The sequence below is a fragment of the Scomber scombrus genome, chromosome 8 (genome assembly GCF_963691925.1).
Source record: "Scomber scombrus chromosome 8, fScoSco1.1, whole genome shotgun sequence".
In the NCBI taxonomy this organism is placed as follows: Eukaryota; Metazoa; Chordata; class Actinopteri; order Scombriformes; family Scombridae; genus Scomber; species Scomber scombrus.
The window spans coordinates 12,290,126-12,317,040 of NC_084977.1; the positions used below are offsets into that span (position 1 = coordinate 12,290,126).

The 26,915-nt window shown below is 40.8% G+C and overlaps 1 protein-coding gene across 1 annotated transcript; it reads right to left on the reverse strand.

The window, feature by feature from the left end:
- Positions 1-8,240: 8,240 nt before the first annotated feature.
- On the reverse strand, positions 8,241-10,073 carry LOC133984910 (leucine-rich repeat and immunoglobulin-like domain-containing nogo receptor-interacting protein 3). Its single transcript, XM_062424421.1, has one exon. The coding sequence runs from the start codon at positions 10,071-10,073 to the stop codon at positions 8,241-8,243; it is 1,833 nt and encodes a 610-aa protein (XP_062280405.1).
- Positions 10,074-26,915: the final 16,842 nt, after the last annotated feature.

The window sequence follows — 26,915 nt, forward strand, 5'->3', positions numbered from 1 at the left end:
GGAGAGAACATTTTAAGTACAAAAATATGCTCCAGCAATCGGCAAAACATGAATCTCCAAGATCCAAAGTGAACTGATCCAAGAATCGTGCTGTGAACAGCAGAATTAGAAACCTTCACTTCTCCATAAAGCCCTTATTACTGACAAGAAGAGAAAATAACAGAATACCAGAAATGAAAGAGATAAGCAAATCACACCTAAGGTTACTGTGGGGAAGACTGTCATAAAGTACAAGCTGCAGAGATGGTCACAACATGCAACATGCAACATGCATTGATGCGTTTTGCAGTAGCCTTTTGAAGCCTGAGTAACATTTACAGAAAGACAGTCGACAGCTATGCAGATAGCTCTATCTATTAATCTCTATTCTATCTATTAAAAACAAAATAAAGACCTTTATAAGAGACGATGTCAGGAGTATAACTACAGGAAGAAAACAAACCATTACAAGAAACAATGTACAGATGCTTAAAAGATTCCTTGTAGACCCACTGAGAAACCTCCTTGTCTGATTGTAAGACATGCATGTGCAAACTGCATGAGAATCTAAGCAGAAGCTTATTAAGACCTCAAATCGCAAGAGACTTACTAAAATCATGTGCTGTGATATCACTAGCATTAAGTGTGAAAGAAGGGAGTGTGAAAACTACAAAGACTAAACAGTTCCCCTTCTCAAGTCGAGCACATATGACAGCACAGCAAAGGTGTCCGATACTCAATAGGGGACAGAAGAAAAGGCAAAAATAAATGATCAAGAGGGGCCAGAAGTAATGATAACTAATTGTTAAGGGCACCCATGAGACACTTGCTGAGCAGTTCAACACACTTCTGAGCAAATTCAAGAAGCACTTGATCAGTATTAAGCAGCAGCATGCCTAGTACCATTATCTCAGGAAATGCACGGCCAAAGATTATTGCTTAATTTTTTGAAAGGTGCTATATTAATAAAGTTTTTTATCATTATAATTTAATCGCATTGATTTTTCCAAGAACTTTATCTGCAAGTACAGTTCTGTAATCCAAGCGGTGCACTTCGGATCATCTCACCAGCAGGCAACACTATAAACAGGGGTTGTTTATATAAGTGATAATCAAGAGTCAACCTGCTGCAGCACAATATTCCCATCAAAGCACAAAAGCCCAGCAGCTATGTGGAAACATCTGAACCATATAATGGATAATGTGCATGCAACATACCCTGAGGTTTCAGTGACACACTCTCTCAGAGTTTTTTTTCCTTTTCAACAGTGAGCTAGAGAGAAGAGGCATCAAGTCTTAGCAAGGACTTGCATTTTTTAAATTTAGACCAGCCATGGCAAGGCAGCACCAGATGGTGTTGAAGCAGCCTTGAAGAGGACTGCTGACATGCTACTAAGCCAAGGCCGGGACTTCCAAGATGCACGTGAGCTTTTCAAAACCCTTTTGGAGACAGCGAGTCCATTAACTTGTTCTTTGTTGATGGGGAGACTTTTGAGCAGACACTCTAGAGGATGCAATCAAACCTACTTCAGCTGAATACATCAGGTGGTTGCTCCAGGAGAGATAATAACTTGTGACGCCTGCTGTATGAGGTCGACCCAGAAGCAGTTTGAACAGTGTTTCGGGTTTGTGAGACGGTGCCTGCTGCCGTGTGTTGCAGAGACAGACATAAATCAATTAAGAAGACTCAGAGATTCTGGCACAGTGGCATGTGCTTCATAGACTGTATATAAATAATGGAGGCCACCCATTGGTTTATGGACTCCAGTTTGGCCTTTTGACCATTGCCATGTTGGATTTTTGGAGCCAGAAGTGACGAGCGGGTGGAGCTGACCCTAACGCTATACGGTAGTTTGGCTAGTTAATTTTGCTAATGCTAATGCTAACTGTCGCTAGCGAAAAGCAGGCTTAATACCATTAAAACAAAATGTACTTACCTGAAAATTGAACAGCCGGCTTATTTTTAATATACCCAAACGCTTAACAAGACTTCGTAGGCGGCCAAAATGTTGGTTAACTTTTATGACCTGAAAACACACTGTAACAGCGACGCTACGGCTGTGCTCTGTGAATCAGGGGTTACGCCATCTTTACTTCCTGTAACCAACATTGTTGCGGTGGTAGCGACGTAGCCACGCCCAAATCATACCCCTACTTATAGTCTATTTTACTCTTTCACTAACAAAGACCACGCCAACTAAGATATGAGTTTAAGTATTTATTATGTGGAAGGAAAAAGGGGTGAGGGATAGGGACGAAGGGATGGTGGGTGATGGTTGTGGGGTAGGGATGAGGGGTGAGGGTAGAAGGGTAGGGATGAGGAGATGAGGGTCGAAAGGTCGGAGAGGTGGGATGAGGGGTGAGGGTCAAGTGGATGTAGGGGTTAGGGTCGAGGGGTCGTAGGGTAGGGAGGGAGAAGTGAGGGTCGTGGGGATTGGGGAAGGGATGGGATGTAAGAGAGGGGGAGGAGAAAAGAAAAGAGAGGTGTAGGATGTAGTGTGGATGAAAGTTGAAGCCGGGTGACGGGTTGATGAGGAGGCGCAGGATGCTGTACCCGTCTCCTAGTTGTTTTTCCCCCCACAGCAGCCTATACATTCATACATTTTATGAAGGATCTTTTTTTCTACTGCTGACCATATGAACAGATCCAGTCCATTGATACCTGTGATGAATCTATGCTTGATATTTTTGATTTCATGTAAACTGCATCATAAAATGTGGGGTTTTTTTCATGCTTTTTCATTACAGTTGAAAAATCTGATTATTGCCCTCTGTCAACTTTAATAAAATTCAAGTCACGTCATCATGGTATATTAACTTTATTTCCATATCCAAACACTGACATAACACTCACACTTTGTACTTGGGCAACTTCTCTTTGACTCTTTTGCAGCCTCCCAAACTACATGCTCATGTGACAGGTGGCACTGTACCTGACTACTCACTACTCCACTGAACCTTCTAGGTTGAAGTGAATCTCACACAAAGTTCAGAAACCAAAACTAATCTTTGGTTTATGATCCTGTGTTGTGATGAATGACACGACCTGCAAGTCATTTTGATCCTGACACTCTCATAAACACTCACTCATAATGAAAGAAAAGTAAACCTGGGCAAACCATTGTCATCGAGTTTCAGCTGATGTAACACACAACATGAAAATGTCTGTCACATTAAATATACATGAAATATCTACAAATCATAAATGTACAGTAAAGTGTGGATTAAAAGACACACACAGCATTGTTATTATATATTTCCTGAAAGGTTACTCTTTGTAAATGATTGTCTGCAACCGATTTGCAAACAGATCTGATGAATTTGTTTTCATACAGGTGAACTATTTGTTTTGCAGCTGCAAACTACAACAGTGTCATGTAGACCACCATGCATCAACTCCATGGCAACACAATATATATTAATACACATATACATTACACAGTTCCTATCACATATCAGTGTTTCCATCTTGAGCTCTGGAAATAGCTCTGGTGAAGCAGACAAAGAGTCTGTACTGACATCATTTCTTCTCCCAACCAAATTAAAGGGAGGTGAGAATGAGATACTTGAGGGGATGGTTTCAGTGCTTTGTGCATTTTACCACTGCTGCATACTCTACACTTAAATTAAACAGATTATTAAATAAACAAAATGCAAGGCAGACCCCTCTAGATGTCGAATGCTGCAGTTTTCTCAGTTTGATGGTGTCATCAGCTTGGTTGATGACACATCTTTCAGTGGCTCATCTGAAAATGTTGTTGACTCGTGTTCATTCCTCTTCAGAAAACACCTCCTCTGCACGGGTGTCCACAGTCAACTCTTTACAATGAGGGCGGGAGTTTCAGGTCTGTTACTTGAAGTTAATGCACAAATTTTAAAAACTGAATCATTCAAGGATTTCTAGTGAAATGACCTGTCATCATTTCCCAATCAATTGTTATTGTGAAACTTTTACTCATTTTGATACAAACGGTCGACCCTTGAGGTTCACTCTTCACAGGGAAGTGGAGTTTAAAGATGCCTTCCAGACATGTTTAAGGCATAAAAATACTCTACTTTGTATGATAATTTGTGTCTAATATGTTGCTGCTGGACACCTTCACTGAACAGTGAATTCTCATCATTCTGCACAGTGAAATGCAGTATTAATAAGCGCCATACATTTGTGAGTGGAGGAGGACTTAAAGAAGAGTGACTGCATGCTGTACAACCACTCCAGTAAAGCTGTGTGCATTAATTAGAAACCAATCCATCCTCTGAGTCACTGAGTTCTACGTCAAAAGCAGCTTTCTGGGAATTATTGTTCATATAATCCACAAATTATTCAGATATGTATCTCAGTATCATAATTTTCTTGATATACAAACGTTAAGTTAAAAAGGAGCCATAGTGTTTTGCTTCCAGCATACAGAGGGCTGTCAAATGTAAAGAAAAACCTGAATAATTCAGTTGAGAAACATAATGAAAACAGATGCTTTCATGCAACGGTTTCACATGATACAATTAAGCAATTGCAACTGTTATATATAAAAATGTTGGGCGGACCCAACTGAATTTGATATTGGACATCACAAGAAATAAAAAAAGCTCTAAGTGGTTTATCACAGTGTCAAACTCACATTTAGGAGCTCAGAGGTGCAAAACCCATAGATACTGTTCTACAGAGGTGTGATATGGTCAGATATGTCATTTTGCACCTTACGTTTGACAAGTGGGTGTGAAGGGTGAGTACAAGTGTGGCTTGATGCTATAGGAGTGTTTGACCTATTCAAGGAGGGATGTTTTGCATCTGTCATGTTCTGGGGGACATTTCCCTGTCATGGTTTCGGTCCACAGGAAAGAGTGATCACTTTTATTCTGTGATGAAACATTTCCATCCTGGTTGCATTGGTTTATTCTAGGATGACAATACCACTGAAAAGGTTGAAGAGCATGAAAATGATGTACAACTTAAGCTGTGACCTTTACTGTATAGTCACTAATTGAACATCAGTGGGAGGCTTCAGACTAATGTGTTAGACAGCTCTCTCTTCCGCCATCATCAAAGCAACAAAAGTAAACATCATTTGGGAAAATTGTGTTCATCCTTCCAGCAGAGCCAATGCACACTTTACAAAAACACTTTATGTTGGTTTTGTGGTTAATTTGTCCCCTGCCTGTAGCATATGCTTGCTGTTCTAATCATGTTTTTTATAAAAGAAAACATTTTAGGTTGTTAACATCTGAAAGTGGAGCACATAAGTCAAAATAAAAGGGTGATGGGTGTGAAACATCTTCCTGTAAATATGTACTTCCTCCTTATGGTGTTAATTTTATAAGCCACACTGGTTGTAATGAATTAAGGTAGAGATTTAAAGCCTACAAGAAAACAAACGACATCAAGATGTGAGTACAAAGTTTTCTTCATCTGCTCACAAAATTTCATTTATTTTTATAACTTGTGTTTTGATGCATATATAAATTAACTATTATAACCCTCCTCATAACTGTATATGAGGTGGGCTGCCTTTATCAAAAGTGAATGTTTTCTTCTAAACTTTATATCTTTATGAGTAGTGTTGGTAGCACATCCATCTATCTGACTTGACTGATAGGACAAACTCCTAGGAATGCACAATAGAGTAAAATGAAACACAAAAATTCACAGTGACGGGGTCACAGGTGTATTGTAGATTATTGGATTGCCACCACTTGAAAGACCAGATGACTGCTATAAAAACAGGACAGGGACAAGACATCATCATAGCAGATAATATAGCATGCTTTATAAACAGTGTGCTTCATTTTTATAAAACAATACAATACAAAACAGTTTTAGACACAATGTTTTTCATATTTACAGGATGTAATCAGCAAAGGAAGATGTAAAATACCATCAGTTCTTAATGCAGAGAGGAAGCTAAACTGATGTCAAATCAGTCCATGAACATATTCACATATTATTAACTCTGGGAGTCTTTCTGCAATTCTTAGTCTTTGTTTTAATCTATTGGAAGGAGTTTGCAGTGTGAGTAAAAGTAACTTCACAAGTTGTTGCTTAGAGGTAGCACACACTTCATTTTCACCACTAATACTACAGGATCCAGCTCAGTACTCAGTCAAATTCACAATTGCTAATACTAACTCATCTGTATTAACATCATATGCCAACATAAGCCCATGTGATTAATTTTACAGTGTTTAGTGTGTAGTTACTAAGTCAAAAGATCAGGGAGGTCAAACCCTCCTTTACTTTAAAAATTGAGTCAAATTCAATACCATGTATAGCCCACAGAGGGCAGCAGAACAACATTGTTAGGAGTGCAGTAGTTGAGGCTTATTTCAAGGAGAACTCATTTCTGAACTAATGGTACTGTTTGGTATTGGCTAAACCCACAGATCAAGAGATACACCTTGAGGTTAGATTAGTATGAGCAGTTCATCTAATCTGTTTTTTCTCTCTCCACAAACTATGTCTGATGTTATGAGGAAAACTGGATTTGATTCCCCCATTTACTATTGATTGACTTGTACTGGTACAGTTGAAACCATGAGTGATGTTGTGCAAAAACCAAAACAGACACATGTGCATGTAAATTCATCTGGAAAAAAAACACTGTGGTACATTTTTTCTAGTGAAAACAGTATTTTGTATGAGGAAAATACAGAAACCCTGTTAGTAATGGTAAAAAATCAGATAATTTCTTGATCCCAAATTAAATATTTGCATCTTAAAACAGAATGAGCTATTGCACAATGTCATATTGTTAAAGTTGGTATCCAGCCCTTTGCCATACAGTGTTGAAGTCATCCTAGAATAGCTCAACCTCGTCTCCTCTCTGCCTCCTTTTCATTATGACCTCTGTTCCAGTCTGCAAGGTCTTTATCAAATTAGCATTTTTCCCAGCATGTCTCGAAACATATCGAGGATCCCGACGAGAACCCACTTTAACTGTTTCCCCCCACTGGTCGGCCAAGCATCTCCACTGTCACTTAGAGCCAAAAATAGGCAAGAGAACTTAAACCTGATGTAAATGCCCTTCGTGATTTGCTGTGAGAGCTCAGGGAATGGGCTTGTCTCAGTGCAATATCTATCTGATGGTATGATACGGTGAGACTGTGAAAGCTCTGTTTATCACTGGACTGGACATTACTGATTTTAAAAAAGAGACTTTAACAGCAGAATTACAGAGGAACAGTAAAATCTGATTGATCACTCAACAGTACTATAAACAACCACAAGGATTTCCATGTCAGTGATTACAAAATATATATAATACATCTTATACAGTATACAGTATGTCCTACCTATACAGTATGATTGCTTCAGCAAGTTCAATTTACAAATACTACAAGTTATTCAAAGTAAGAAGCCAACCCTGTACATGCGTTCATCTTTAACATACAGTGATCAAAAGGATCAGGATCTTGTACAGTGTGGGCTGAATAGACAACCATTCATCACCACACGACTGTGCATCAGGTCCTTTAATTGTAGCTTAACCTTTGACCAACTTTCTGTCGTGTCCAATGAGAAGTTATTTCTCTCTCACACAGCTTTGAGTTGCCATTGATATTACATGGTGCTTTATGGTCAAGTTGGCAGTGTTGCAGAGTCTTTCGGTGTCTAATGTAATCCTAATCCAAACGGTCATCAAGCAGAGTCTCTGTATTAATGTCAAATTGTCATAATAGCGCTCTAAAGTCCTGACTGTAAATGAGTCTAAATATGCAGTATATAGCTGGAACTATTCAAAACATATTGGCAAGTCCTTGGCATTCATTGAGCACCACCCTGTTGTTTTATATTCATGAGTTTGAAGATAGAGAGCTTGAATCATCGCAGATGGAGCAGAGAGGTGAAATCTTTTAAGATGAAGGGGGCGGAGTTCCTCGTAGTGAAGCAGAATGGAGTTGGCAAGAGCTTTGTAGAGGTTAAAACTGGTGGGACTGAGTGCTTTTGTTTGCTTGGTCTTTTAACAGTCAATTCAAGGTATTGAGACATCTTTAACAACAATAATGCAGATTTCCTCTCCACGATAATGTAAACACACAATAAAGAGCAGTAGAAATATATCAAATTCATACAGATTTCCCTTTTCTCACACATAGAGTAGTGTTTCAATAAGAAACCCATGTCTCAATAAATGTCCGAGAAATAATTGTTTTTAATATTTTTCAAGCACAAAGGCCTATTGTCATGTTTTATGTCCTTTTATGTTATAGCCTGTATCTGCTTGTAAACAGTATTGGGAGGATAAATACTGATAAGAATAACATAATCAAATCATTTTCATGTTGAACTTGCGTGCCCCACCCTGTCCTCCACTGGCAGCAGGTCCATCCACTTTTCTGAAGGAATATTCCACTGAGAAATTGTTTTTGTGCTGTCCTCTCCCACGACTCCACACAAACAGCAGAATGAAACAGAAGAGGACGACCCCCAGGAACATGATACAGCCCATTGCTGTGGATATGAGGATGGTCTTGAGGTCCAGAGTGAACTTCAAGAAGACTCTGGTATCGTTTAGATTTGTGTCATTAAGGTCCCCAGCGTAGTAGGTACGGTTGGCCATAAGGGCTGCATCTAGCGGCAGCCCACTCACTGTAAGTGTGGCAAAATAAGTGTCATTTCCACCAGCATTGCTTGCAATGCAGATGTAAGTTCCACTGTCTGTTACCTGTGCATACCGTATTTCTAGTGTGCCTTCTGGTAATACAGTTAGGCGTCCACTGCTCTTTGTGGTGATGCGGCGACGCTGAGGAGAGATCCAGAATATCACTGGCATTGGTTCACCCTCTGCTTTGCAAATGAATGACACTACCTGCCCCTCACGGGCAGATATTTGCTGCAGTTTCCTGTTGCGGATTTTGGGCTTCTGACAAGTAAAGTGGTCAAAGAGAGCCGAGTCAGAGAAAGCACTAAGAGCCCTTCCCTGCACCTCAACAGGCGTCATGCACACTGGGGCAGCACCATCAAAATTTAGTGTCTTCCTGCGCTGGAGGATCCAGAGCAAGCGGCAATCACAAGCCAGAGGATTTCCATCCAAACGCAGCATTTCCAGAGTGTTGACAGACTGAAAAGCTCCCTCCTCCAGGGTGATCAGGCTGTTAGTGGAGAGGTTCAGGAGGCGAATTTGCCTTAGACCACCAAGTGCATATGGCTGCACCATCACTAGGTTGGTGTTGACCAGATGCAGCTCTTTCAGCCTAACAAGGTCCCTCAGCGCCCAGGACTCCAAGACAGAAATAGGGTTGTAGGAAAGGTTGAGGCTAGTGAGGTGAGCTAAACTGCGTAGGGCCGAAGTGGGTACAGAGGTGATGTTGGTGTGCGTAATCGACAGCCAAGACAAATTAAGCCCCTGCAGGCTGTGAGGGGAAATGTACTCCAAAAAGGGCCAGTGATCAATCTCTAGACCCCTCAGGTTTCCCAGTTTACGGAAGTTCTGGTCCTCTAAGGCAGAGATACTGAGGTAGCGGAGCTTTAGAGTCACCAGATTATGCAGGTAAGACAAAGACTGGCTGGACACGGAGGTCAGGTTGCACCTCTCAATGGTCAGCTCCCTCAGCCCCACTAGACCCAAAAAGGCCTTGTTAGAGATATAAACCAGATCATTGTCTCCAACTTCCAGGTTCCTTAGATTTTTCAGGTCTTGGAAAGTAAAGTCCAAAAGAATTACAATCTTATTCCCACTAAGGTCCAATGAAGTTAGGTTAGAGAGACGTGAGAAAGCCCCCATGGGTACCAGTTTTAATTGGTTACCCCTGAGTGAAAGCAACTGCAGATTCTGGAGACTAGAAAAAGCGTTTGGTTCCAGGACATTGATCATGTTCTCACTCAGGTCCAGCTTTTCAAGACGTGGATATGGGAGCAGGTCACCATGCTCTACCCAGCGAAGTTTATTCCCACTTAGGTCCAGGATCTTGGTGTCTAGCGGGATGCCATCTGGCAGTGCAGAGAGGCGTTTACCACGACAGGACACAGTCTTGAGCTTTGCAATGCATTCGCAGCGCTGGGGACATCCTTGGCTCTGGGTAGGTGACACCATGATCATCACCAGCAAGAATAAGAAAGGCAGGAGCCAGCCCACATCCTGGCCTAGGCTTACCCCCATGGCACTTCTTTCTTCTAATTTCTCCTTTTCCTCACTGGGGTCAGATCACTGGGCTAGACACCTGAGAAAAGAGAAAATGGGATAAATAAATGGAAAGGGGGAGAGCCAATGGGAGAATGAGAGGGAGAGACAAAGAGACAGACAGTGAGACAAATTAAGTAAACCCAATTCCCCTTCAACAGCAGCGATCAAACACTCTAAATTAGTGGAATTACAAATCACAAACTCTAATTGACCCGGCACTGCTGTGAAATTAAAGCTCAAGCTCAAGATAATCCTCAAAGGACTCAGTCTGTAACCAGCTGAAACAGTTCAGTTTACAATGGGCGACTGCGCCTTGTTAGCACTCAGGTTTTTAAACCATACGCCGGTACACAAAAATTCAATATTATATCTGATAGTTGTTTTGCTCTCTAGCAATTTCATGCATTGTAAATGAAAAAAGGGAAACAGGGAAATTGAAAATCTATTGTTTTCATAAGACCTCATGTTAGACATCTTAAAATGCATAAAAAAGGAAAACAATTGCAGGCTCTCAACAGCCTTTAACAGTGAATACAGCTGCAAATGGTCCACTCGTATGGTACGAGAAAACACAATGCTAACAAATTAACTTGCATGTAAACAGGCCGAATATAATGTGACAGTGTCAGTAAACAATCCAGTCAACAGACATATAGCTTGCTATATCCAGCCACTAGTGTGTTTGACTAAATGCCAACAGTTGACATTGCACAGGTCCCTGAAAAGGTCACACTCACCTAAGCACAAAGCTACGACCCAGTGCATCACAATAACTCAGTCCACATCATCTGCATAAGTCTCTGAGGCATGAGGCTTGTCATGAGATGAGCTCGCCTAGCCCAAACTGCCTGTGGGTTTCATATGACACATGCTGAAATACACACACATACACAGTTTCTCTCCCCCTCCCTCTCTACCCCTCTATCTGCAAGTGGATGTTTAAAGCAAATCCCCTTATAAACCCATCACTAAATACCAACTAGGATGAAAAGTAACTGCAGAAAACATATTCCATAACATCATAATAATTAAATTGTGAGGCTGTCAGTGTGTTAAGACATACTGAGAAGCCAAAGGCCATGTGGTTCACACATCAGGAGGTCCCTATCTCACAGAAGCTATGTGCTATTTATATCACTAAAATTACACCCCCCCCCCCCCCCCCAAAAAAAAAGTGCATGCAAAGAAAACAATGGGCCTCATGCAAGAAGCACTTACACAACACATGTATTTAAGAATATTTATGGTATTCATCAATTTTCTCGTACTTAATCTTCTTTGAGATACGAATGAAATTGAGGAGTGGTCCAGACCTGTTGTTTAAATATCATGCTTATATTAAATATGAACTAAAACAAACTTTAGTTTACCATATTTTCCTTTTTCCATATGTTCTTGTATTGCGCTTGTGTAATGATCTTTTTAATGTTTTTGTAAACTGTACACTTTTTGTAAACTAACACTGTAATGGGCGGTTGCTTTCTTCGTTTCAAATGATCTGGCATTCATTCTGCTTGATGACTGATTCCATAACATTTGACTTCAAAGAGGGTTGCATATTTTGCATGGTATCTAATGTAACTTGAATTTTTTTGCTCTATAGGGTTGGTCATGTTGGTCTGTCTATGACTTTTATGCAGACCTAAATATTGACTGACTATTTTGATTGAACACCATCATCAGGTCAACATTTAAGTTTGCTCAAATACCTGCAAAACAAATGACATTCCCTCAGCCTTAGCACACAAACAACTCACCTTCTGCAAGAGTTACATTTTTTTTCTTCTTTCAGAGCAGGTGGGCGGAAACTGAAAGAGCAGTAACCTCAAACTTCCTCCTCCGACCCCCACCCACTTCCACCACCACACATTCAAAAATGTCTCCAATTTCCCTGTCAATCACATGGCCAGTTTTCCGACCCCATATCTGGTGGCAGTCACTCACCAATAAGCCCAGAGGCCCCAGCCAACTAATGCACCACAGGTCAGCAGCAGGTGGATAGCTGAGTGCACCATGTTGTGTAGAGCATGACCCCAGCCCACCCCATCCAAGAGGCTACTGTTACCTGGTAGTAAGCTGCAGTCAAAAATAACTGTCAGTGTCACATCTCTTTGATTATGCAGCAGGAGTACAGCGGTGCTCTCCCCTGCTGACCTTCGGCTGATGCAGGGGACAAAGGGCAAAGCAGAGGGGCTTATGAAGGGAGGGAGAGGATTGACTGACAACTACTTTCTCTCTATGCTCATGTTTCATTTGCTTTTGTTTTTTTTAAAGCATACATTCCTGTGGTTTCACACAAGAAGTAAACAAGTAAAATAGTACAGAGTAGTGATGATAGTGAAACAAAAGAGGAAGTAACATCACTTCCAGAGTACAGTATTTGCACAAACATAATATAAAAGGGACTTTTATACTTAAGCAGGTTACATAAAGTCACTGGAACATTTAACATTTAAAATATCTGGTTCATCAGATACACATGATGTTGGTGACAGAGCTTAATGTTCAGTAAAGTTCAGTTATGTAAAACATAAAAAAGTAAGAGCATGTTCACCAGACTGAGCTACACCAGCTATATCTCACAGGCAATACGCAGTTCTGATATAAACTGCAATGCTCGGATTGGCTTTGAGAAGGACAATACAGTAGGAAACTTATGTTGTCATGGTGATGCCTGTACTATCTCTCTCAAACCCCCTACCCCTCTCCCCTCCTCCACCCCCTCCCCTCCACTGTTTCAGACTCTCTTTCTAGTCTGTTGTTTGCCATATCTGGCTAAAACACACCTGTCCACTAGATGCCCTCAGTGAGTTTCCCGCTCCTGTGTGCTGACCTCACCTGAATGTGTTGGACATTAGCCACCTGCCTGTACAGCTGCTGCTCATTAGCTCTTCAGTAAATATCAAGGGCAGGTTTTTTCACACAGTCAGTGTTGCCTAGTTGCTGCAGTATTTAAGCTAATCTTTCCTGCTTCAGCTGAATCCTTGCCTTCACCTGTCGTGTTTCGGTGTCTGCATTTAGGTCTTGTCACATGTTACCAACTCCCAAAACTATAACAAAGGACAGATGGCAGTTGTCTGACAATGTCAAACTGATTAATTATATATGAAATCATTATCAATATATATTGTTCACACAGCCAATAGCATCAGGTGAGAGGTCAGTTTTCTGTCTTTTACTACCTTTGTTGCCAGGCAACATTTACTCATCCAGTACTCAGTGCAACTTTGCTGCCTTACGTGATGTTCTATTTTTGAAATGGCTCAATATTTATAAGGGGGATGAAAAGGACTGAAGCATCCATTAGGCTGACTGTTATTGTTAACCACAGCCAGCTTTTCATATTTGGACTTCTCGGCTGTCAAGAGAAAGTTCTACTTTGTAAGGCCAAAGGGCTTAAAGATGGGGATCCATTTAAGAAGCAGCCAGAGAGTGTCTCTCATTTGACTTTCATAGTGGTGTAGTGTACGTGTAGTGTGTGTTTTTGATCGTTGTGCTTCAAAATTAGAGAAGGTAATGTTGATGTCTTTTTAATTACAGTTGGACTATAAGAGTTTAATTAATTAAATGGTAAGCAATCCTCCAACAATTACAGTCATCCATATCCCCTTGGGTTGCCTGGTGTCTCCTCTCTACAGCTACAGCCAGTGAGAGTGCTTCTGAGCTCAGAGTCTGTAAAGTACAGATGGCAGAGTGGGTGACCCGGGATTCATTTGCTCTCTGACCGCAGTCCAATTACCATCCAAACACTGCAGATAGCCAGCGAGATAGGGAGGGAGAGAGAGAAGTGTGGCTTTATAGCTTAAAAAAAGCGCCAAGTACAGGTTAGATAGCAACAGAGCCAGATTTAGACAGTAGAGTGGGCCGTGAAGCTGCAGGGGCAGGGGGCTCACTGTGATGTTCTGCCACCTCCCTCCTCTCTCCCCTCATCTCTTCATGCACAAGCCACTACATCTTTTATTACTGATACTACCTTTACTCCAGCTTTACCTCCTCTCCAACCTCTTTTTGTTTAAACAGAAGCTATTAGGGCTTGAAAGACAGCAAATTAAGCTAATGGGTATTATGCAAACACTGCCCTTCTCGTCTATTCAAAATAATACATTGTGAGGCCCCCGCATGTTTCAACATGAAGACATTAGGGTGGGATCAGATGGAGGGTATGCTGATGCTCAGCAAAATCTGACACATTAAACACACACACACACCCCATTATTGTATGCATAAACCTTCTCTAATAAGCAGAGAAGTGTGTGTGTAAGTGAGTGAGAGAGACAGGAGATTTAAATGCAGCCTAGCAGCTGTGTGCAAATGTGTTATGAGTTATGTGTGTCTTTGCCCACATTTTTAAGATGTGAGATGTGATAATCATTACTTAGAAATTCACAATACATTGTTTTCACAATACAAATCAACAAACAATCATCAAGCCTATATTCTGGGAAGAGGGGAGTAACATTATACACATTTATACACATACAGACTCAGTCAGAGAGATCAGACTGGACGCTCAGTCATCCTCAGAGGATGAAGAAGCTGAATGTGTACAGTGAATCTTTGCTGCGGTGTCATCAAAATATCAAAATGTTACGGAGACATTAGAGCCAGCCTTATTACCAAAGAGCTGCACAGGTCAGTTAATCAGATTATTTTCTTCCTGGATGATGAAAGATCATCTCAGGATTCAAACTGCTAGCAGCAGAGGTTACTCACCCAGGCAACAGCTCATAACATCTCCAAAATTTCCAAACTGACGTTATTTTGATAAACTGACCACAAATTGGGAATCTAAATCATTACTTTCTCACCTGAAAAAGTACTAAGACTTAGTTAAGTGACATACAAATGGTCCTAGATTTAAAATTACAACAGCTATTAACTTGGCTCAAAATCTCTGTCATTATTGCCGGTTGCTCAGGGCAGCGCTGCTTCTTCATCCGCTCATGTTAGACTGAGGGCAGACTGGATGCTGTGATGTTTGTGACAGTGACTCACCAGTGACTCACTATCGCCTCTTGAGTTAGAAAGTGGTATTATGTGACATGACGGGCCGGGGAAATTCTTATATATAGCACCTTTTCAGTGTGCCAGCCATCATTTATGAGATGGTGGTGCAGTCTTCTTCTGTTTGAGGAGAATCAGAGGAAAAAACCAGCAGAGAAGAAAAGGTCACAACTGCAGTTAATTTTTAAGTCCTCTGGGACTGTCCAGAATCGACGAAAGGGTTGCAATCAATAACTGTGACACATGCTGTACTTTTAAAAGGGTATTAAACCCCCCTATCCAAAAATCCTCATGTGGAAAAGACCAAAACATATTGCTGTGGGTGACTGGATCATGCCAGAAAATTAAACAAATGTCATCTTTACCCCTGGGAAGAGTTTTGCTAATTTGCTGCTGGTCACATGTGAGTTACTTCAACTGTGTCTGATGCATATTGATGAGGACTGAAGATGTGAGGCATTAAAGGACATGACTGGTGATATTCTATATGTTTGTGCCTCTTGTCAACATTTTTTAGCAAATTTTGCTAAAACGTGGATTAAAACACATTTGACGTGTCACTTGGGACTGACTCAAAATAAACTCCAGTGTGTGTGTTCACACTGAAGGAACATGTCACTCAATGCAACAGTGTGTCTCACTGTTGAGTCTTTAACAGTTGTGGAAAGTGATGCAGCTCTACGGCACAGAGGAGTAAGATATATCAGGGTTTGGATGCACAAAGAATACTTAGTTAGTTAGTAGGACACAGAGCCGGTCCTGCCTATACGCAGACTACGCAGGCTGCGTAGGGCCCCGCGCGTCCGAAGAGGTTCCGCCCACCGCCAAGTCCACACCTGAGTTACAAAGCGTGCTCATATTTACTGTTAACAGTAGGCAAGATGAAGCGCAGCTATCCATCAGTCCACGAAAAAAGGAAAAGAAAACAACATGAGAGTGAATTGCAGGAACAACAAGCAGGTATTTGTGTTCTCAATCCCTGTCCAAGTAGGCTGAGTTGCCACTTATTCATCCACAGATACACATATGCCCACTTTTTATGTCCCATTGATGTTGGAAACTGAACAATTTTGCTACATTTGCTGTAACAGTATAAAAAAAAAGAGATAATTGAAAAATGAATGGTGAAGAGAGGGAAAATGTAAATAGTTTGTATTGCATTGTGACAAAGTAGAGATTCAACTTCTGTTTTTTATCACATTATTACATTATAACAGTGTTATACTGCACAATAAGACATCTTGGGTTCTTCTTACTTGTTGTAGCCAAGATTGTACTGCTCGCTAGAGGTACAGGACACACATGTGCAGTGAAAAATGAACCCACAGTGAGTAAAAATGTGAGGAGAGCAAAAAATGGCCAAAACTGCCCGGGGATACACTGTATTTATTTGATGAACGCGAACAAGCAACTGTGTTTGTTCCTGAATTGCAGCTTGGAAAAAAAGGTGCATTTGTGCGCATCCACCAGGACGCTTGCACCTTGAATAGAAGTAAAACTCAGGCTGCATCAAGCAACATCTGTTCTCCGGAGAATAGGCTTATTTGATATGAAGTGCAGAAAAATAAGTTTCACATCATTTTAAAACAATGACAATGATCTATTCTCAGTCGAGGTTAACTTAAGTTTGTTACAACTTTGGAATAAAGGAGGATATTGCAAGCAATGGATTGCAGCAATGAGTATTGGTTAAATATTGATTTTAAAATGTTAATTAGTTAATAGTTAGGCAATATGGACCCACACATCTCTCACAGTAAATAAGAACAGAATATTCAGCCAAGCTATGGTATAAATTGTATTTTATATTATACATTTTATTTTATTTTATATGTAGTGAATGAAATATTGATGCAACTGATAAAATTAATAATAATGTATGATCAGATTTCTTATTTGAATATTTGTTTACATTTTATATTTCTTATATTCAATAGATATTGTTTATACTTCATTCTGTTGTGAATAGGTCTACTTATTCTTAGAAGGACAGATGGTGTAAACTGTTTTAAAAAAAGGAGGATTGTAGCGGGAACACTGGTGTATCAGGTGTGATTGTGTGGCAAATGAAATAAATGGTTTACATGGCTGGCTCATGGGTCAGGGCCCCTTAGCAGAATTTTGCTTAGGGCCCTAGGGAGGCCAGGACCGGCACAGGTAGGACGGATTCATTTTGGATTTTCTTCATGGGATTTGTTGACAATAAATAAATATAGAATATCACTGGACCAATCCTTTAACATCATGTAATGAGGCAATCATGTAAAAATTCATGATCTACAGTTTTGTTCACAAGCGTTGCAATCCCTGTACAAGAGCATTCAAACGGAAGAGATTTTATATCTACGGTATATATACATATATGTGTGTCATCTATAGCACAAAAGGGCCCGGAAGAATCCACGGCAGCAGAACACAGAGTGAGACTGCTAGACCAATAATCATGCTGCAGGTGTGGGACACAGCTGACAAGTGAGCAGGAAGCGTGTTGGAGAGTGTGTGGGTGTAGGCAAGCGCTTCTGCAGAAGGCACTCAGGCCGAGGCATAACATCCACAAAAGCTCCTCAAATGGCTGCTCTCACACAGATTTCTTCATGCCCACTCATCACTGCGCTTTACGTAAGCACAAACACTATATGTATATTTTTGTGTCAGTGTGTGTGTGTGTGTGTGTGTGGGGGGGGGGGGGGGGGGGGGAGCACATTACTCATTTACACTGAGGAAAGCCATTGCCAGTGTCCATCAATCCGTGTAGGGAGACCTTGAAGCCCCTGGCAGTGCATGGTCCAGGGAGCACACACATACGGTACACACAGGCCATTACACACACACACACACACACACACACACACACACACACACACACACACACACACACACACACACACACACACACACACACACACACACACACACACACACACACACACACACACACACACACACACACCTGATGAGAGAGAAAGGCAGAGGATGAAAATAGTGAGTGTGTGTTCCCTTTTTTGTCCCTGTAACTTCTACCTTACAGTCTGGTGATGGATCGTTATTACCGGCAGGGCCACACCACCCACCATGGGCAAGGACACCCAGTCACTGAGGGATCTGCCGTCGGGAAGTGCAATTATTACAATATATGTATATGTGCAGTATTAGGTAGGGAAGAGGAAATTGTTCGTATTTAAATTATAATGTATGAGTGAATTTTTAACTACATGGGGGTCCTTACAGCAGCTGTGGACACTAAGATGACAGGAGAAGTCAGGAGAAGATGGATGAGGGGCATCGTGTGCAAACAGTCCACTTACTTAATGTGGTTTTGTCCTCGGGCTCTGCATAATAAAACAGTCACAGTTTAGTGATCAGATACGTTGGAATTTACCATTTCACCTCAGCACCATGTTCAGATTGATATGAAACACTAGTTTAACGGTGCCAAATGGGATTTTCATTATAATAATGGATTACAGTGAGATTCTTAAATTGCACTCCTGTCCTATGCAAAGCATGAACAGTGAAACCAAAGGACACAAAGGGGTGATTAAGAATGTGTCTTACCATGTGCCATGAATCTTTAATAAGAGAGAACTGTTTCAGGGCTTATGGATGTTAAGGCTTCTAGGAACAGGAGCTAAATAATTGAAGATATTATGCTACATGGTCATGACCCACTGACATGGAGACATTGACCTTATGTGGAACTGCAATAGCCATATATACAAAGATATAGAGGAACAAACACATGATATGCCCAAAACAACACCAACAGTACTGATCAACAACATGAACCTACGTCAGTAACACTTTACTGATCCTCCAGATAAGCTGCCATAAACCCCCACAAGAAGCTACAAAACTACATTTAAGTACATATCTATGATACTATAAAAGCCTGTCTTTAAACTGACGTGCGTTGCATATTCTCTCTCTTTTCAGACATGAAAAATCCTTGTTTTCTTTGTAGTTTTATAGACAAAGAAGTCACCCACTCTCAAGGAGAAACAAAGACATAACATAGGCATGTGTGTGTGTATATATATACATACATATACACAACTGCCCTAGAATGTTCTTAATAAATAAGAGAGAAATGGTCGCCACATTTTATCAAAGGTTGCAGAGAAACATGTTGGATCCTCTCTATGTAACAAGTTGGTGACATCTGTTCTCAAAGGAAGGCACTCCATCACATTTTACGGGTTAAAATGTTCCTTTTTGCAGTGAATATGTCATTTTGTATTTTCTTATGTTGCAAGTGGGTAAGATTTGATTGGTGTCAAGCTGTGCCCAGAATGGCAGTGCATGGGTCTGGTATAATATCACTGTTATAAAGAAGCACTTGAAAATATCTGACCAGAATTTGTTTGGGTCAAGACCAAAAAAGGTGGCCCAAAGTGCCCTCTGTTGATTTTCATTTCAGGGAATTTGGTGCAGGGGCAGTGCAGTCTATGGATTAGTTGTACACATAGTTAAAAAAAGAAAAAAAGAAAAACACAATAAAAGACAAACACCATGAAACAAGAGATGTGTGCTTCCAAACATATCTTGATAATGGGCATGCTATTCTAAATATAAGTTCTATTCTGATGAGGTCATTAATCATACTAATTAATGTATGCATGTAGCCCTAGTTTTTTATCCTCATAAATATACAATTGTATGCAGCAACGTGCTCCAAAATCTAATCAGATCATCTTGGGACCTGGAAATGAATTGTTCTCGAGTTGTGTTCACACTCAAAAAATTAGGCAAATGCCTGAGGAGTCTGTAGTATGTTTGTTTTATTTATTTATTTATTTAAGTTCAAATTCCCTTCCTATGAATCAAAACAAAAAATAGTACGGTACCAGTTCATAATTAACAATCACCTGTGCTGTACACTTCATGCTATTCTCAAAATCTGATTAAACTAATTCTCTAAACTAATCTTTTATTTCTCTAAACTGCATCATCTTGAGACCTGAGCTGTGCTTATTATACAGTAGGCTTATTTTAACCTACTTGCTTCTGGGGGTTGGTTTAAATTTTTAGCCTTTAACTTTTAAAGTCATAATTTATTATTCATCAGCTTGTGTAGAGCGTATCCGATCTAATCAGATTCACACAGTACTGGCTGATATAGGACCTCCTCAGGCAAACCTTACCCCATCAGATTAGTTTTTACATTAGATAACACTGGTAAATATCAGGTTTTTGGTTCCCTCAGAATGGATGAGCAAGCTTGAAACCACCATTAAGTATTGAGACTAAAAGTCACACAGGGCCAACCCATCACAGAGGAGGCAGACTTAATAGTTTCTTCAATAACAGTTCCCTCTGTGTTGTTGAAAGGCATTGTAGGAAGTATGTGTGTAATCATTAAATTAAGTAAAATTCACGTGGAATATTCAGCAGAGTCTGTACATCAAAAACAAAGTTTATCACAAAAGCATTTCGTCTGATATTTCTCTTGACCCTGAAATAATCACCTGTACCCTGCCCGCCTGTATTGAAACAGATGCTGCTTGGATTTTTGGATTATATATTTGTTTGCCTGAATATTTTTTAAATACTTCAGATACAGATTAAAGTCGCTGTATTTGTTATTATTGAGGATTAGGTTGGATTGTAATTTCTTATCAACTGACTACCTTGACGGAGTCTCACTTGTTTTTTTAAAATCAATTTGCCAGAGACATGTTCACAGATGAAGGTTAAAACAAATATTGGGGTTTCTGCACAAAATCTAGCCCACAATCCAAACCCTGCAAGCAACGTCAGCTTGAGCTAACACAAAGGGATCCGTGGCTCAAAAGAACATTAAGCTGGATGCTACTCTCTGAGGGGCCACAGGCCATCACTGTAATGCAGGGTGACACATCCTCCCCCAGTAACACACATGCACACACACACAGTGATGCCAGTCGAGGCTTATAGGACCTTCAGCTGTGTTATCGTATCAACAGACGACCTAACACACTTTCATTAGCAACGTTCTGTAACAGTAATTCATTACTGTGCTCCATCAATTTAGGCCTATTACATGGGTGGCATACTTATTTATCCTATGCTTCTTTATTTCAAGGCCTCATGAGACTTTAGAGCTTACAGTGAATAGACTAATGATGATTAAAAATCCAATTATAATCTGATTCATATTTGACATTTTAGCACCGAAAGCTTTCAATTAAGTCAACAATAATTTCTCTTTTGATACGAAAGAAAACAATCCTGAAAGAATTTTAGAAATTGGCACAAATGCTATGCTAAGCTTAGCTTAGCATAAAGACTGGAAACAGCTATCCTGGCGCAATATGAAGCTAAAAAAAATACACCTATCAACACCTTTCAAGTTCACTTATCAACATGTTGTATCATATTTGTTTAATATGTAGAGTCCAGGAAGTCACTGCACCTTTTCTCAGAAAAAACCTTGTAGTAAGTGAACAAGGTTTTGCTAGTGTAGCTGTATCTCCCTGCGTCCCCTGGCTGTAGCTTCATTTTCAACACATCGATCTTCTCATCTGACTTGTGGCAAGAAAGCAAAAAAGCTTATTTCCCAGAATATTGAACTACTCCTTTAAGTTGACTATATTGTCTTTTTCTAAACAGAAAATATCATTTTGTGCGACTAGTCATCATTGTGAAAGTGCCACCTTCCTTAAATGGCAACCATGTCATTTTGGTTTAAAAAAAAAAAATAAACTGATGGCAATATGGATGCATTTGGATCACTTGTGGCTTCTCTGTCCTTTGCTTATGGACACAGCAACATGGCTGTCACAGTGGAGCCACCAGTCAGTCAGCCGTCTGTCTTAACAGCCAGCTCACCATGTGTACAGGCTACCAGTGGCAGCTAGCCTATTAAATGGCCATTCTCTCTTTAAGCCTCCCTGATCAGAGTGTGTCAGTCAACCAGCAGTCTCCTCTCCCCTCCCTCTCCAGGCAGCCTCTCAGGCTACGTACACAGCTTCAGTACGGATGAGAAGTGACAGATCACCAGGAAAGATAGGACATAATTGGGGGAATTGGGAGAATGGATGGATTATTTGTGCTCAGTGAACAGATCAAAATGTTAATATGTCCTTGTCCAAATCTTTTGGGACTGTTTTTAGATGAAGGAATATAAAATAGAATTTGTTTGGTCACTGCCCTGACTGTGTCTGGCAATCACTGATAAACTGACAGAATAAAACAATCCAGTTTTGAAAGCGTCAGGGGCCATTTAACAACAAGATTTGTGTCCTTGAAAGCACCCTGATCAAATACTAAATGTAATGACTCGGAAACATCCATTACTTTGCGACTATCTATAGCTTTAGAGTAAATGGCTGGTTGTCAACTTGTCTGCCTCGATTGCTTCTGTATGCATGGCACCTGTTCAGCCTATTACTATTTCTGTATAATGCTTGCCTCAATTTCTATTATGCTGTTGAAATAGAAAGCAGGGGCCAATATAACACGGAAATATTTTCTATTGTTTTCCCTCATTCCCTAATAATTCAACCTGCACTGTTGTATATTTGTACAAACAATGGCTATTCATCATCTGGCCTTATTGTGTATGGCCAATTGAACAAATATTGGGTCATTTCAGCACAGTTATTCCATATAATACTAGGCAAGAAGAAGAAGTGATAAATCAAGAAGTGGACTCCAGTCTCAAACGACTTGGGGAAATTATTTTGCATTTATTCATGAGTTCAACCTCAGGTCAAAAGGTTAATATGAATCATTTTTACTCTTTATTCGACATAAACAGAGAGGAGTCCTGAATATAACTGGGTGAATGTGTTCCCATAAATTCACAATTATAGCCGCTTCCATGTGTCACCCTAGCACTTTGCACATAGATCTATGGCACAGAGACAAGAGCCAGAAAGACAAAGTCATCAAGAGGTGAAGGTGACTGTGATCAGTATCTCTTCTGGCATGTATTTCCTGCCTGGCTGGCCTGTCTGCCGCGTCACCAGCCATCTCTTCAGCCCAGGCTCTTCCATGCCAATTGGCACGACTCTCCATCGCTCTCACATTCGCCGCCACATCCAGAGAGGCAGAGACGGGGCATATTAAGCCAGCGTCACACATCTCATGCTTATACTTCTTTGCACTTCACATTATCATCATAATCACACACACACACACACACACACACACACACACACACACACACACACACACACACACACACACACACACACACACACACACACACACACACACACACACACACACACACACACACACACACACACACACACACACATTTTTGTGTTCCAATCTATGCAAATGGATGACTGCACAGAGATACAGACAGAGACAGACAAGCATGCATATTTACACAAACACACACTGTCCTAAATATGTTGAGGGATGTGTGAGTTCTATATTAAAAGGTTAGTGTCTTGTCAACATTTCTGAATAAAAAGCAGCTAAAGACCAAAGTGTAAATATCTACAGTATTGTTTGTCACACACACTGTAAAAGACACATCTTATATTCTCACTATGACACTTTCCTTGTCCTTGTCAGACACTAAAGGTTGAGAGACTCGTGGAAGCATCATAAGCCTAAATCTGCCGGAGCCTGCTCTAATCCATCTTGAAGCCTGCAGGCTCTCCGTGTCCTTCTCATTGGCGTCATTAAAAGGGGTCCCTGTCCTTTTACTTCCCTTTCACTGCCTCCTGCCTGCTCATCAACCGAGCCAATTACAACGAGTTATCTGAAGTCAACAACTATCTGAGAGGGGTCACGCACCCACTGTCTCTCCCCCTTCCTTCCAGAAGAAAAGTGAGAAATGTTATCTGTCTGTGGCACTCATGCAGGAATCAAACACAGGGGCAGCAACAGGATTGCACATTTTTGTAACTTTATACAGTGCACTGAGAATCCATAGAGATTCATTTCTCAAACTTTTTTACATCATTGGCGGGGGTTAGAATTTCAGGCGGCAATCTAATACTGCGCTCAAGGTCCTCTGAGAAACAAGTCTGCCTAGCGGAGCGAGCCAGCGTGGGGAGTGAGTGGAGTGCTGTGCAAATTGAAAGTAATCCTCAGGCCTGGCCGGCGGTGCTGCTGGATTCACATCTATTCATAATTCATCACTTGACAGCAGCGAGGTGGAGAAAGTTCTGTCCGTGTAATAAACCAGGAAGACATCTTTGAAAGGCACTGATGGAATCAAGCAGATCAGCCTCTGTACAGCTAAAGGTCCCAGGTGAGAACTGTACTTGTTATAAGCGGGAAGACAGATGGAGCAGATAGTTGGGAGTCTACATATTTCACATCATATTACATCCAACAGCTGTCCATCTACAATGTTCAAGGGGAGATTAGCTGACTGAGCCACTGTCAAGTCTAACCAGAACTGTCAAAAGCCTAATTAAACAGCTTCCAAGCTAAGACTTTTAGCTTTGAAACAGTGGTTTTCCTCCAATCTGAGCCATTTAAGCTGTTACCCGCATTGAAGACAAGGCACTAAAACTGCTCAGTCCTGTCCTGAGTGCATTCACCAGACCAAACGGAAGACCGAGGGATAACTACTGAAGCTTAACACACTTCCATCCCTGTAAACCCAGCAGCCCAGAATGAGTTTATCTCAATTCAATCCAAGAAATGTCACTTTGACTGTACTGTTGCTGCATCTGTAACAAATTCTAAGAAACAAATCAATAATGCACTCATATCTCAAATCAGATTGGAAGCATGAACATCACTTGAAGCTGAAAATGTAAACTTCTTGTGGGACTCTGGACACAGAAGTCCTTCAGCAGGTTGACATTTCTAGATTACAGTCAAGATGATTGATGATGACAGACTCGATGACAGACAGACCGCTCACAGACCACACTCACTCAGCTCAATTCTATTAAAATAGACAACACTGAGGACAAAAACTCTTAGAAGTTCCAAAAAATTCACGAAAGGAAAAGAAAACTTTTGCCTCACCATGGGTAACCCTTAAGAGGAGTCTCCAGAGACTTTTCACCTTCAAAGCACATGCTCACATCTACACAAGTTCACTAAATATCCTCATGGTGAAACACACACAGCTTGTCTGGTGACAACACATTCACTGCGTAGGGGACTTTGGTCGTCAGGGACCTGCAACCGACTGGCCACCTACAGTATAGCTAGGACATCAAACTGACCTGGAGGTGACGAGCAAACAGTGAAAGGGAAGAGGGGAAGGACGCACCAAGGATGTAGCAGAATGTAAATGAGGCAAGGTGAGAGGAAGTGAAGTCAGTGAAGGACATAAGAGGATTACTGTGGTTGGATACAGGCTGGAAAACAGAAAACATAATGATATAATGATGCACAGTAGTTGTCAGAGCTCACTGCAACATGTGCTTTGTCAGCTCCTTGCAGATATGCTAATTACAATTTGTGCCAGTTAGTCATGAAGCTGAAATAGCACAATGTGAATTAAAGCCCTTTATGAGCAGAAATGTGAAATTTGAAGCTCCTTCTCCACTGTAACACGATGCTTGTCACCATTCCTGACCTCTCCCCAGCCCCTCTCATTTTCATCCATCTTCAACTGACTCTGAGCTGTACAGGTTCGTCATTGTCACTGGAAGAGGATCAATCATAAAACTGTGTTCCATGTCACTCGGTCTAGTTTATCTGATTAAATCGGATCCTCCATCATTGTGGAGGGTGATCCAAAAAGGAAGCGAAGAGACTGCTTTGAATATTTTCTCATCTCTCTCTCACTCCTCAGAATAGGTAATAAGTTTGGAGAGCACAGGTCATAGCAGAAACAGTGTGAACTGTGAAGAAGAAAGTTTCTCATGGTTATTATCTTATCTTTCTATAACTGGCATCTTTTTTTTTTGTAGCTTGTGGTGACACACTATGTGACTTCACACTCACTTATTTTTCAATCCAAAATCTTACATTGACTGAACAATCTTGTAACAAATCTTAATTTTTAATAAAATAGGTCACATCTGTAACTTAAGTCTAACATCAAGATGAAAATGGCAATATCCACAAGTGTCCCTGGCCAATAATTATCCCTGGCTGACACACATACAGCCAGAATGGAGGCAGGCCCTGGGATTACAGCATTATAACGTACTGATGAAATGTACTGGGCCATCCGGCTCTGTCTATGTTATAGTCCATATTTCAGCTCAGCCTGTTTGTATGGCCTACTTCGCTGTCCCACCCTCTAATCCTGCGCCGTTGGGGAACTGCCACACTGCCCAGTCCACTTCCCATCTCTCCTCCAGTCAGCTTTAATCTCACCGCAGCCAAGATAGCAAGCTCCGAATTGGGGGCGGCTGACAGTCGAAAAACAGCCTCTGCTAAAATTTGACCACATTTATAACCCTAACCCTAACCAGTGGGAAAAACAGCCAGCAAATAATTGAGTGAAATCCATTTTTTTGTACATAATCTACGGTCTTCACATTAATTAAAAGAGAAGTTAAGAGTCAAATCTTGCAATATCTCACTACCATACTGTACATGTCTGCACATTCGTGTGTGCATGTGCATATTTTCCTTCCTTCCGCAGCCTAATAATGTAAGAATAGTGGGATTCTGGCCTAATAATCCAAGAGTGTTAATTACAGAATTCTGAGGCAATTATAGGATCTCAAGCAAAAGCACTGGCACAAAATTGGCTCTCACAGCACAGAGTCAGAACAAGAGTCTCACAGCACATCACAGCAGCCACATTAATTGTTGATTAATCTTCACAGCAACAACATCAATATCACATTCAGTGCTCCACATTCAAAGGAAAGACTGTGCAAAAATCTGTGATATTATAGAGCAAGATAATCATTAATTTTTCATTCATCATTCACCCTCCCCCTATTTCCT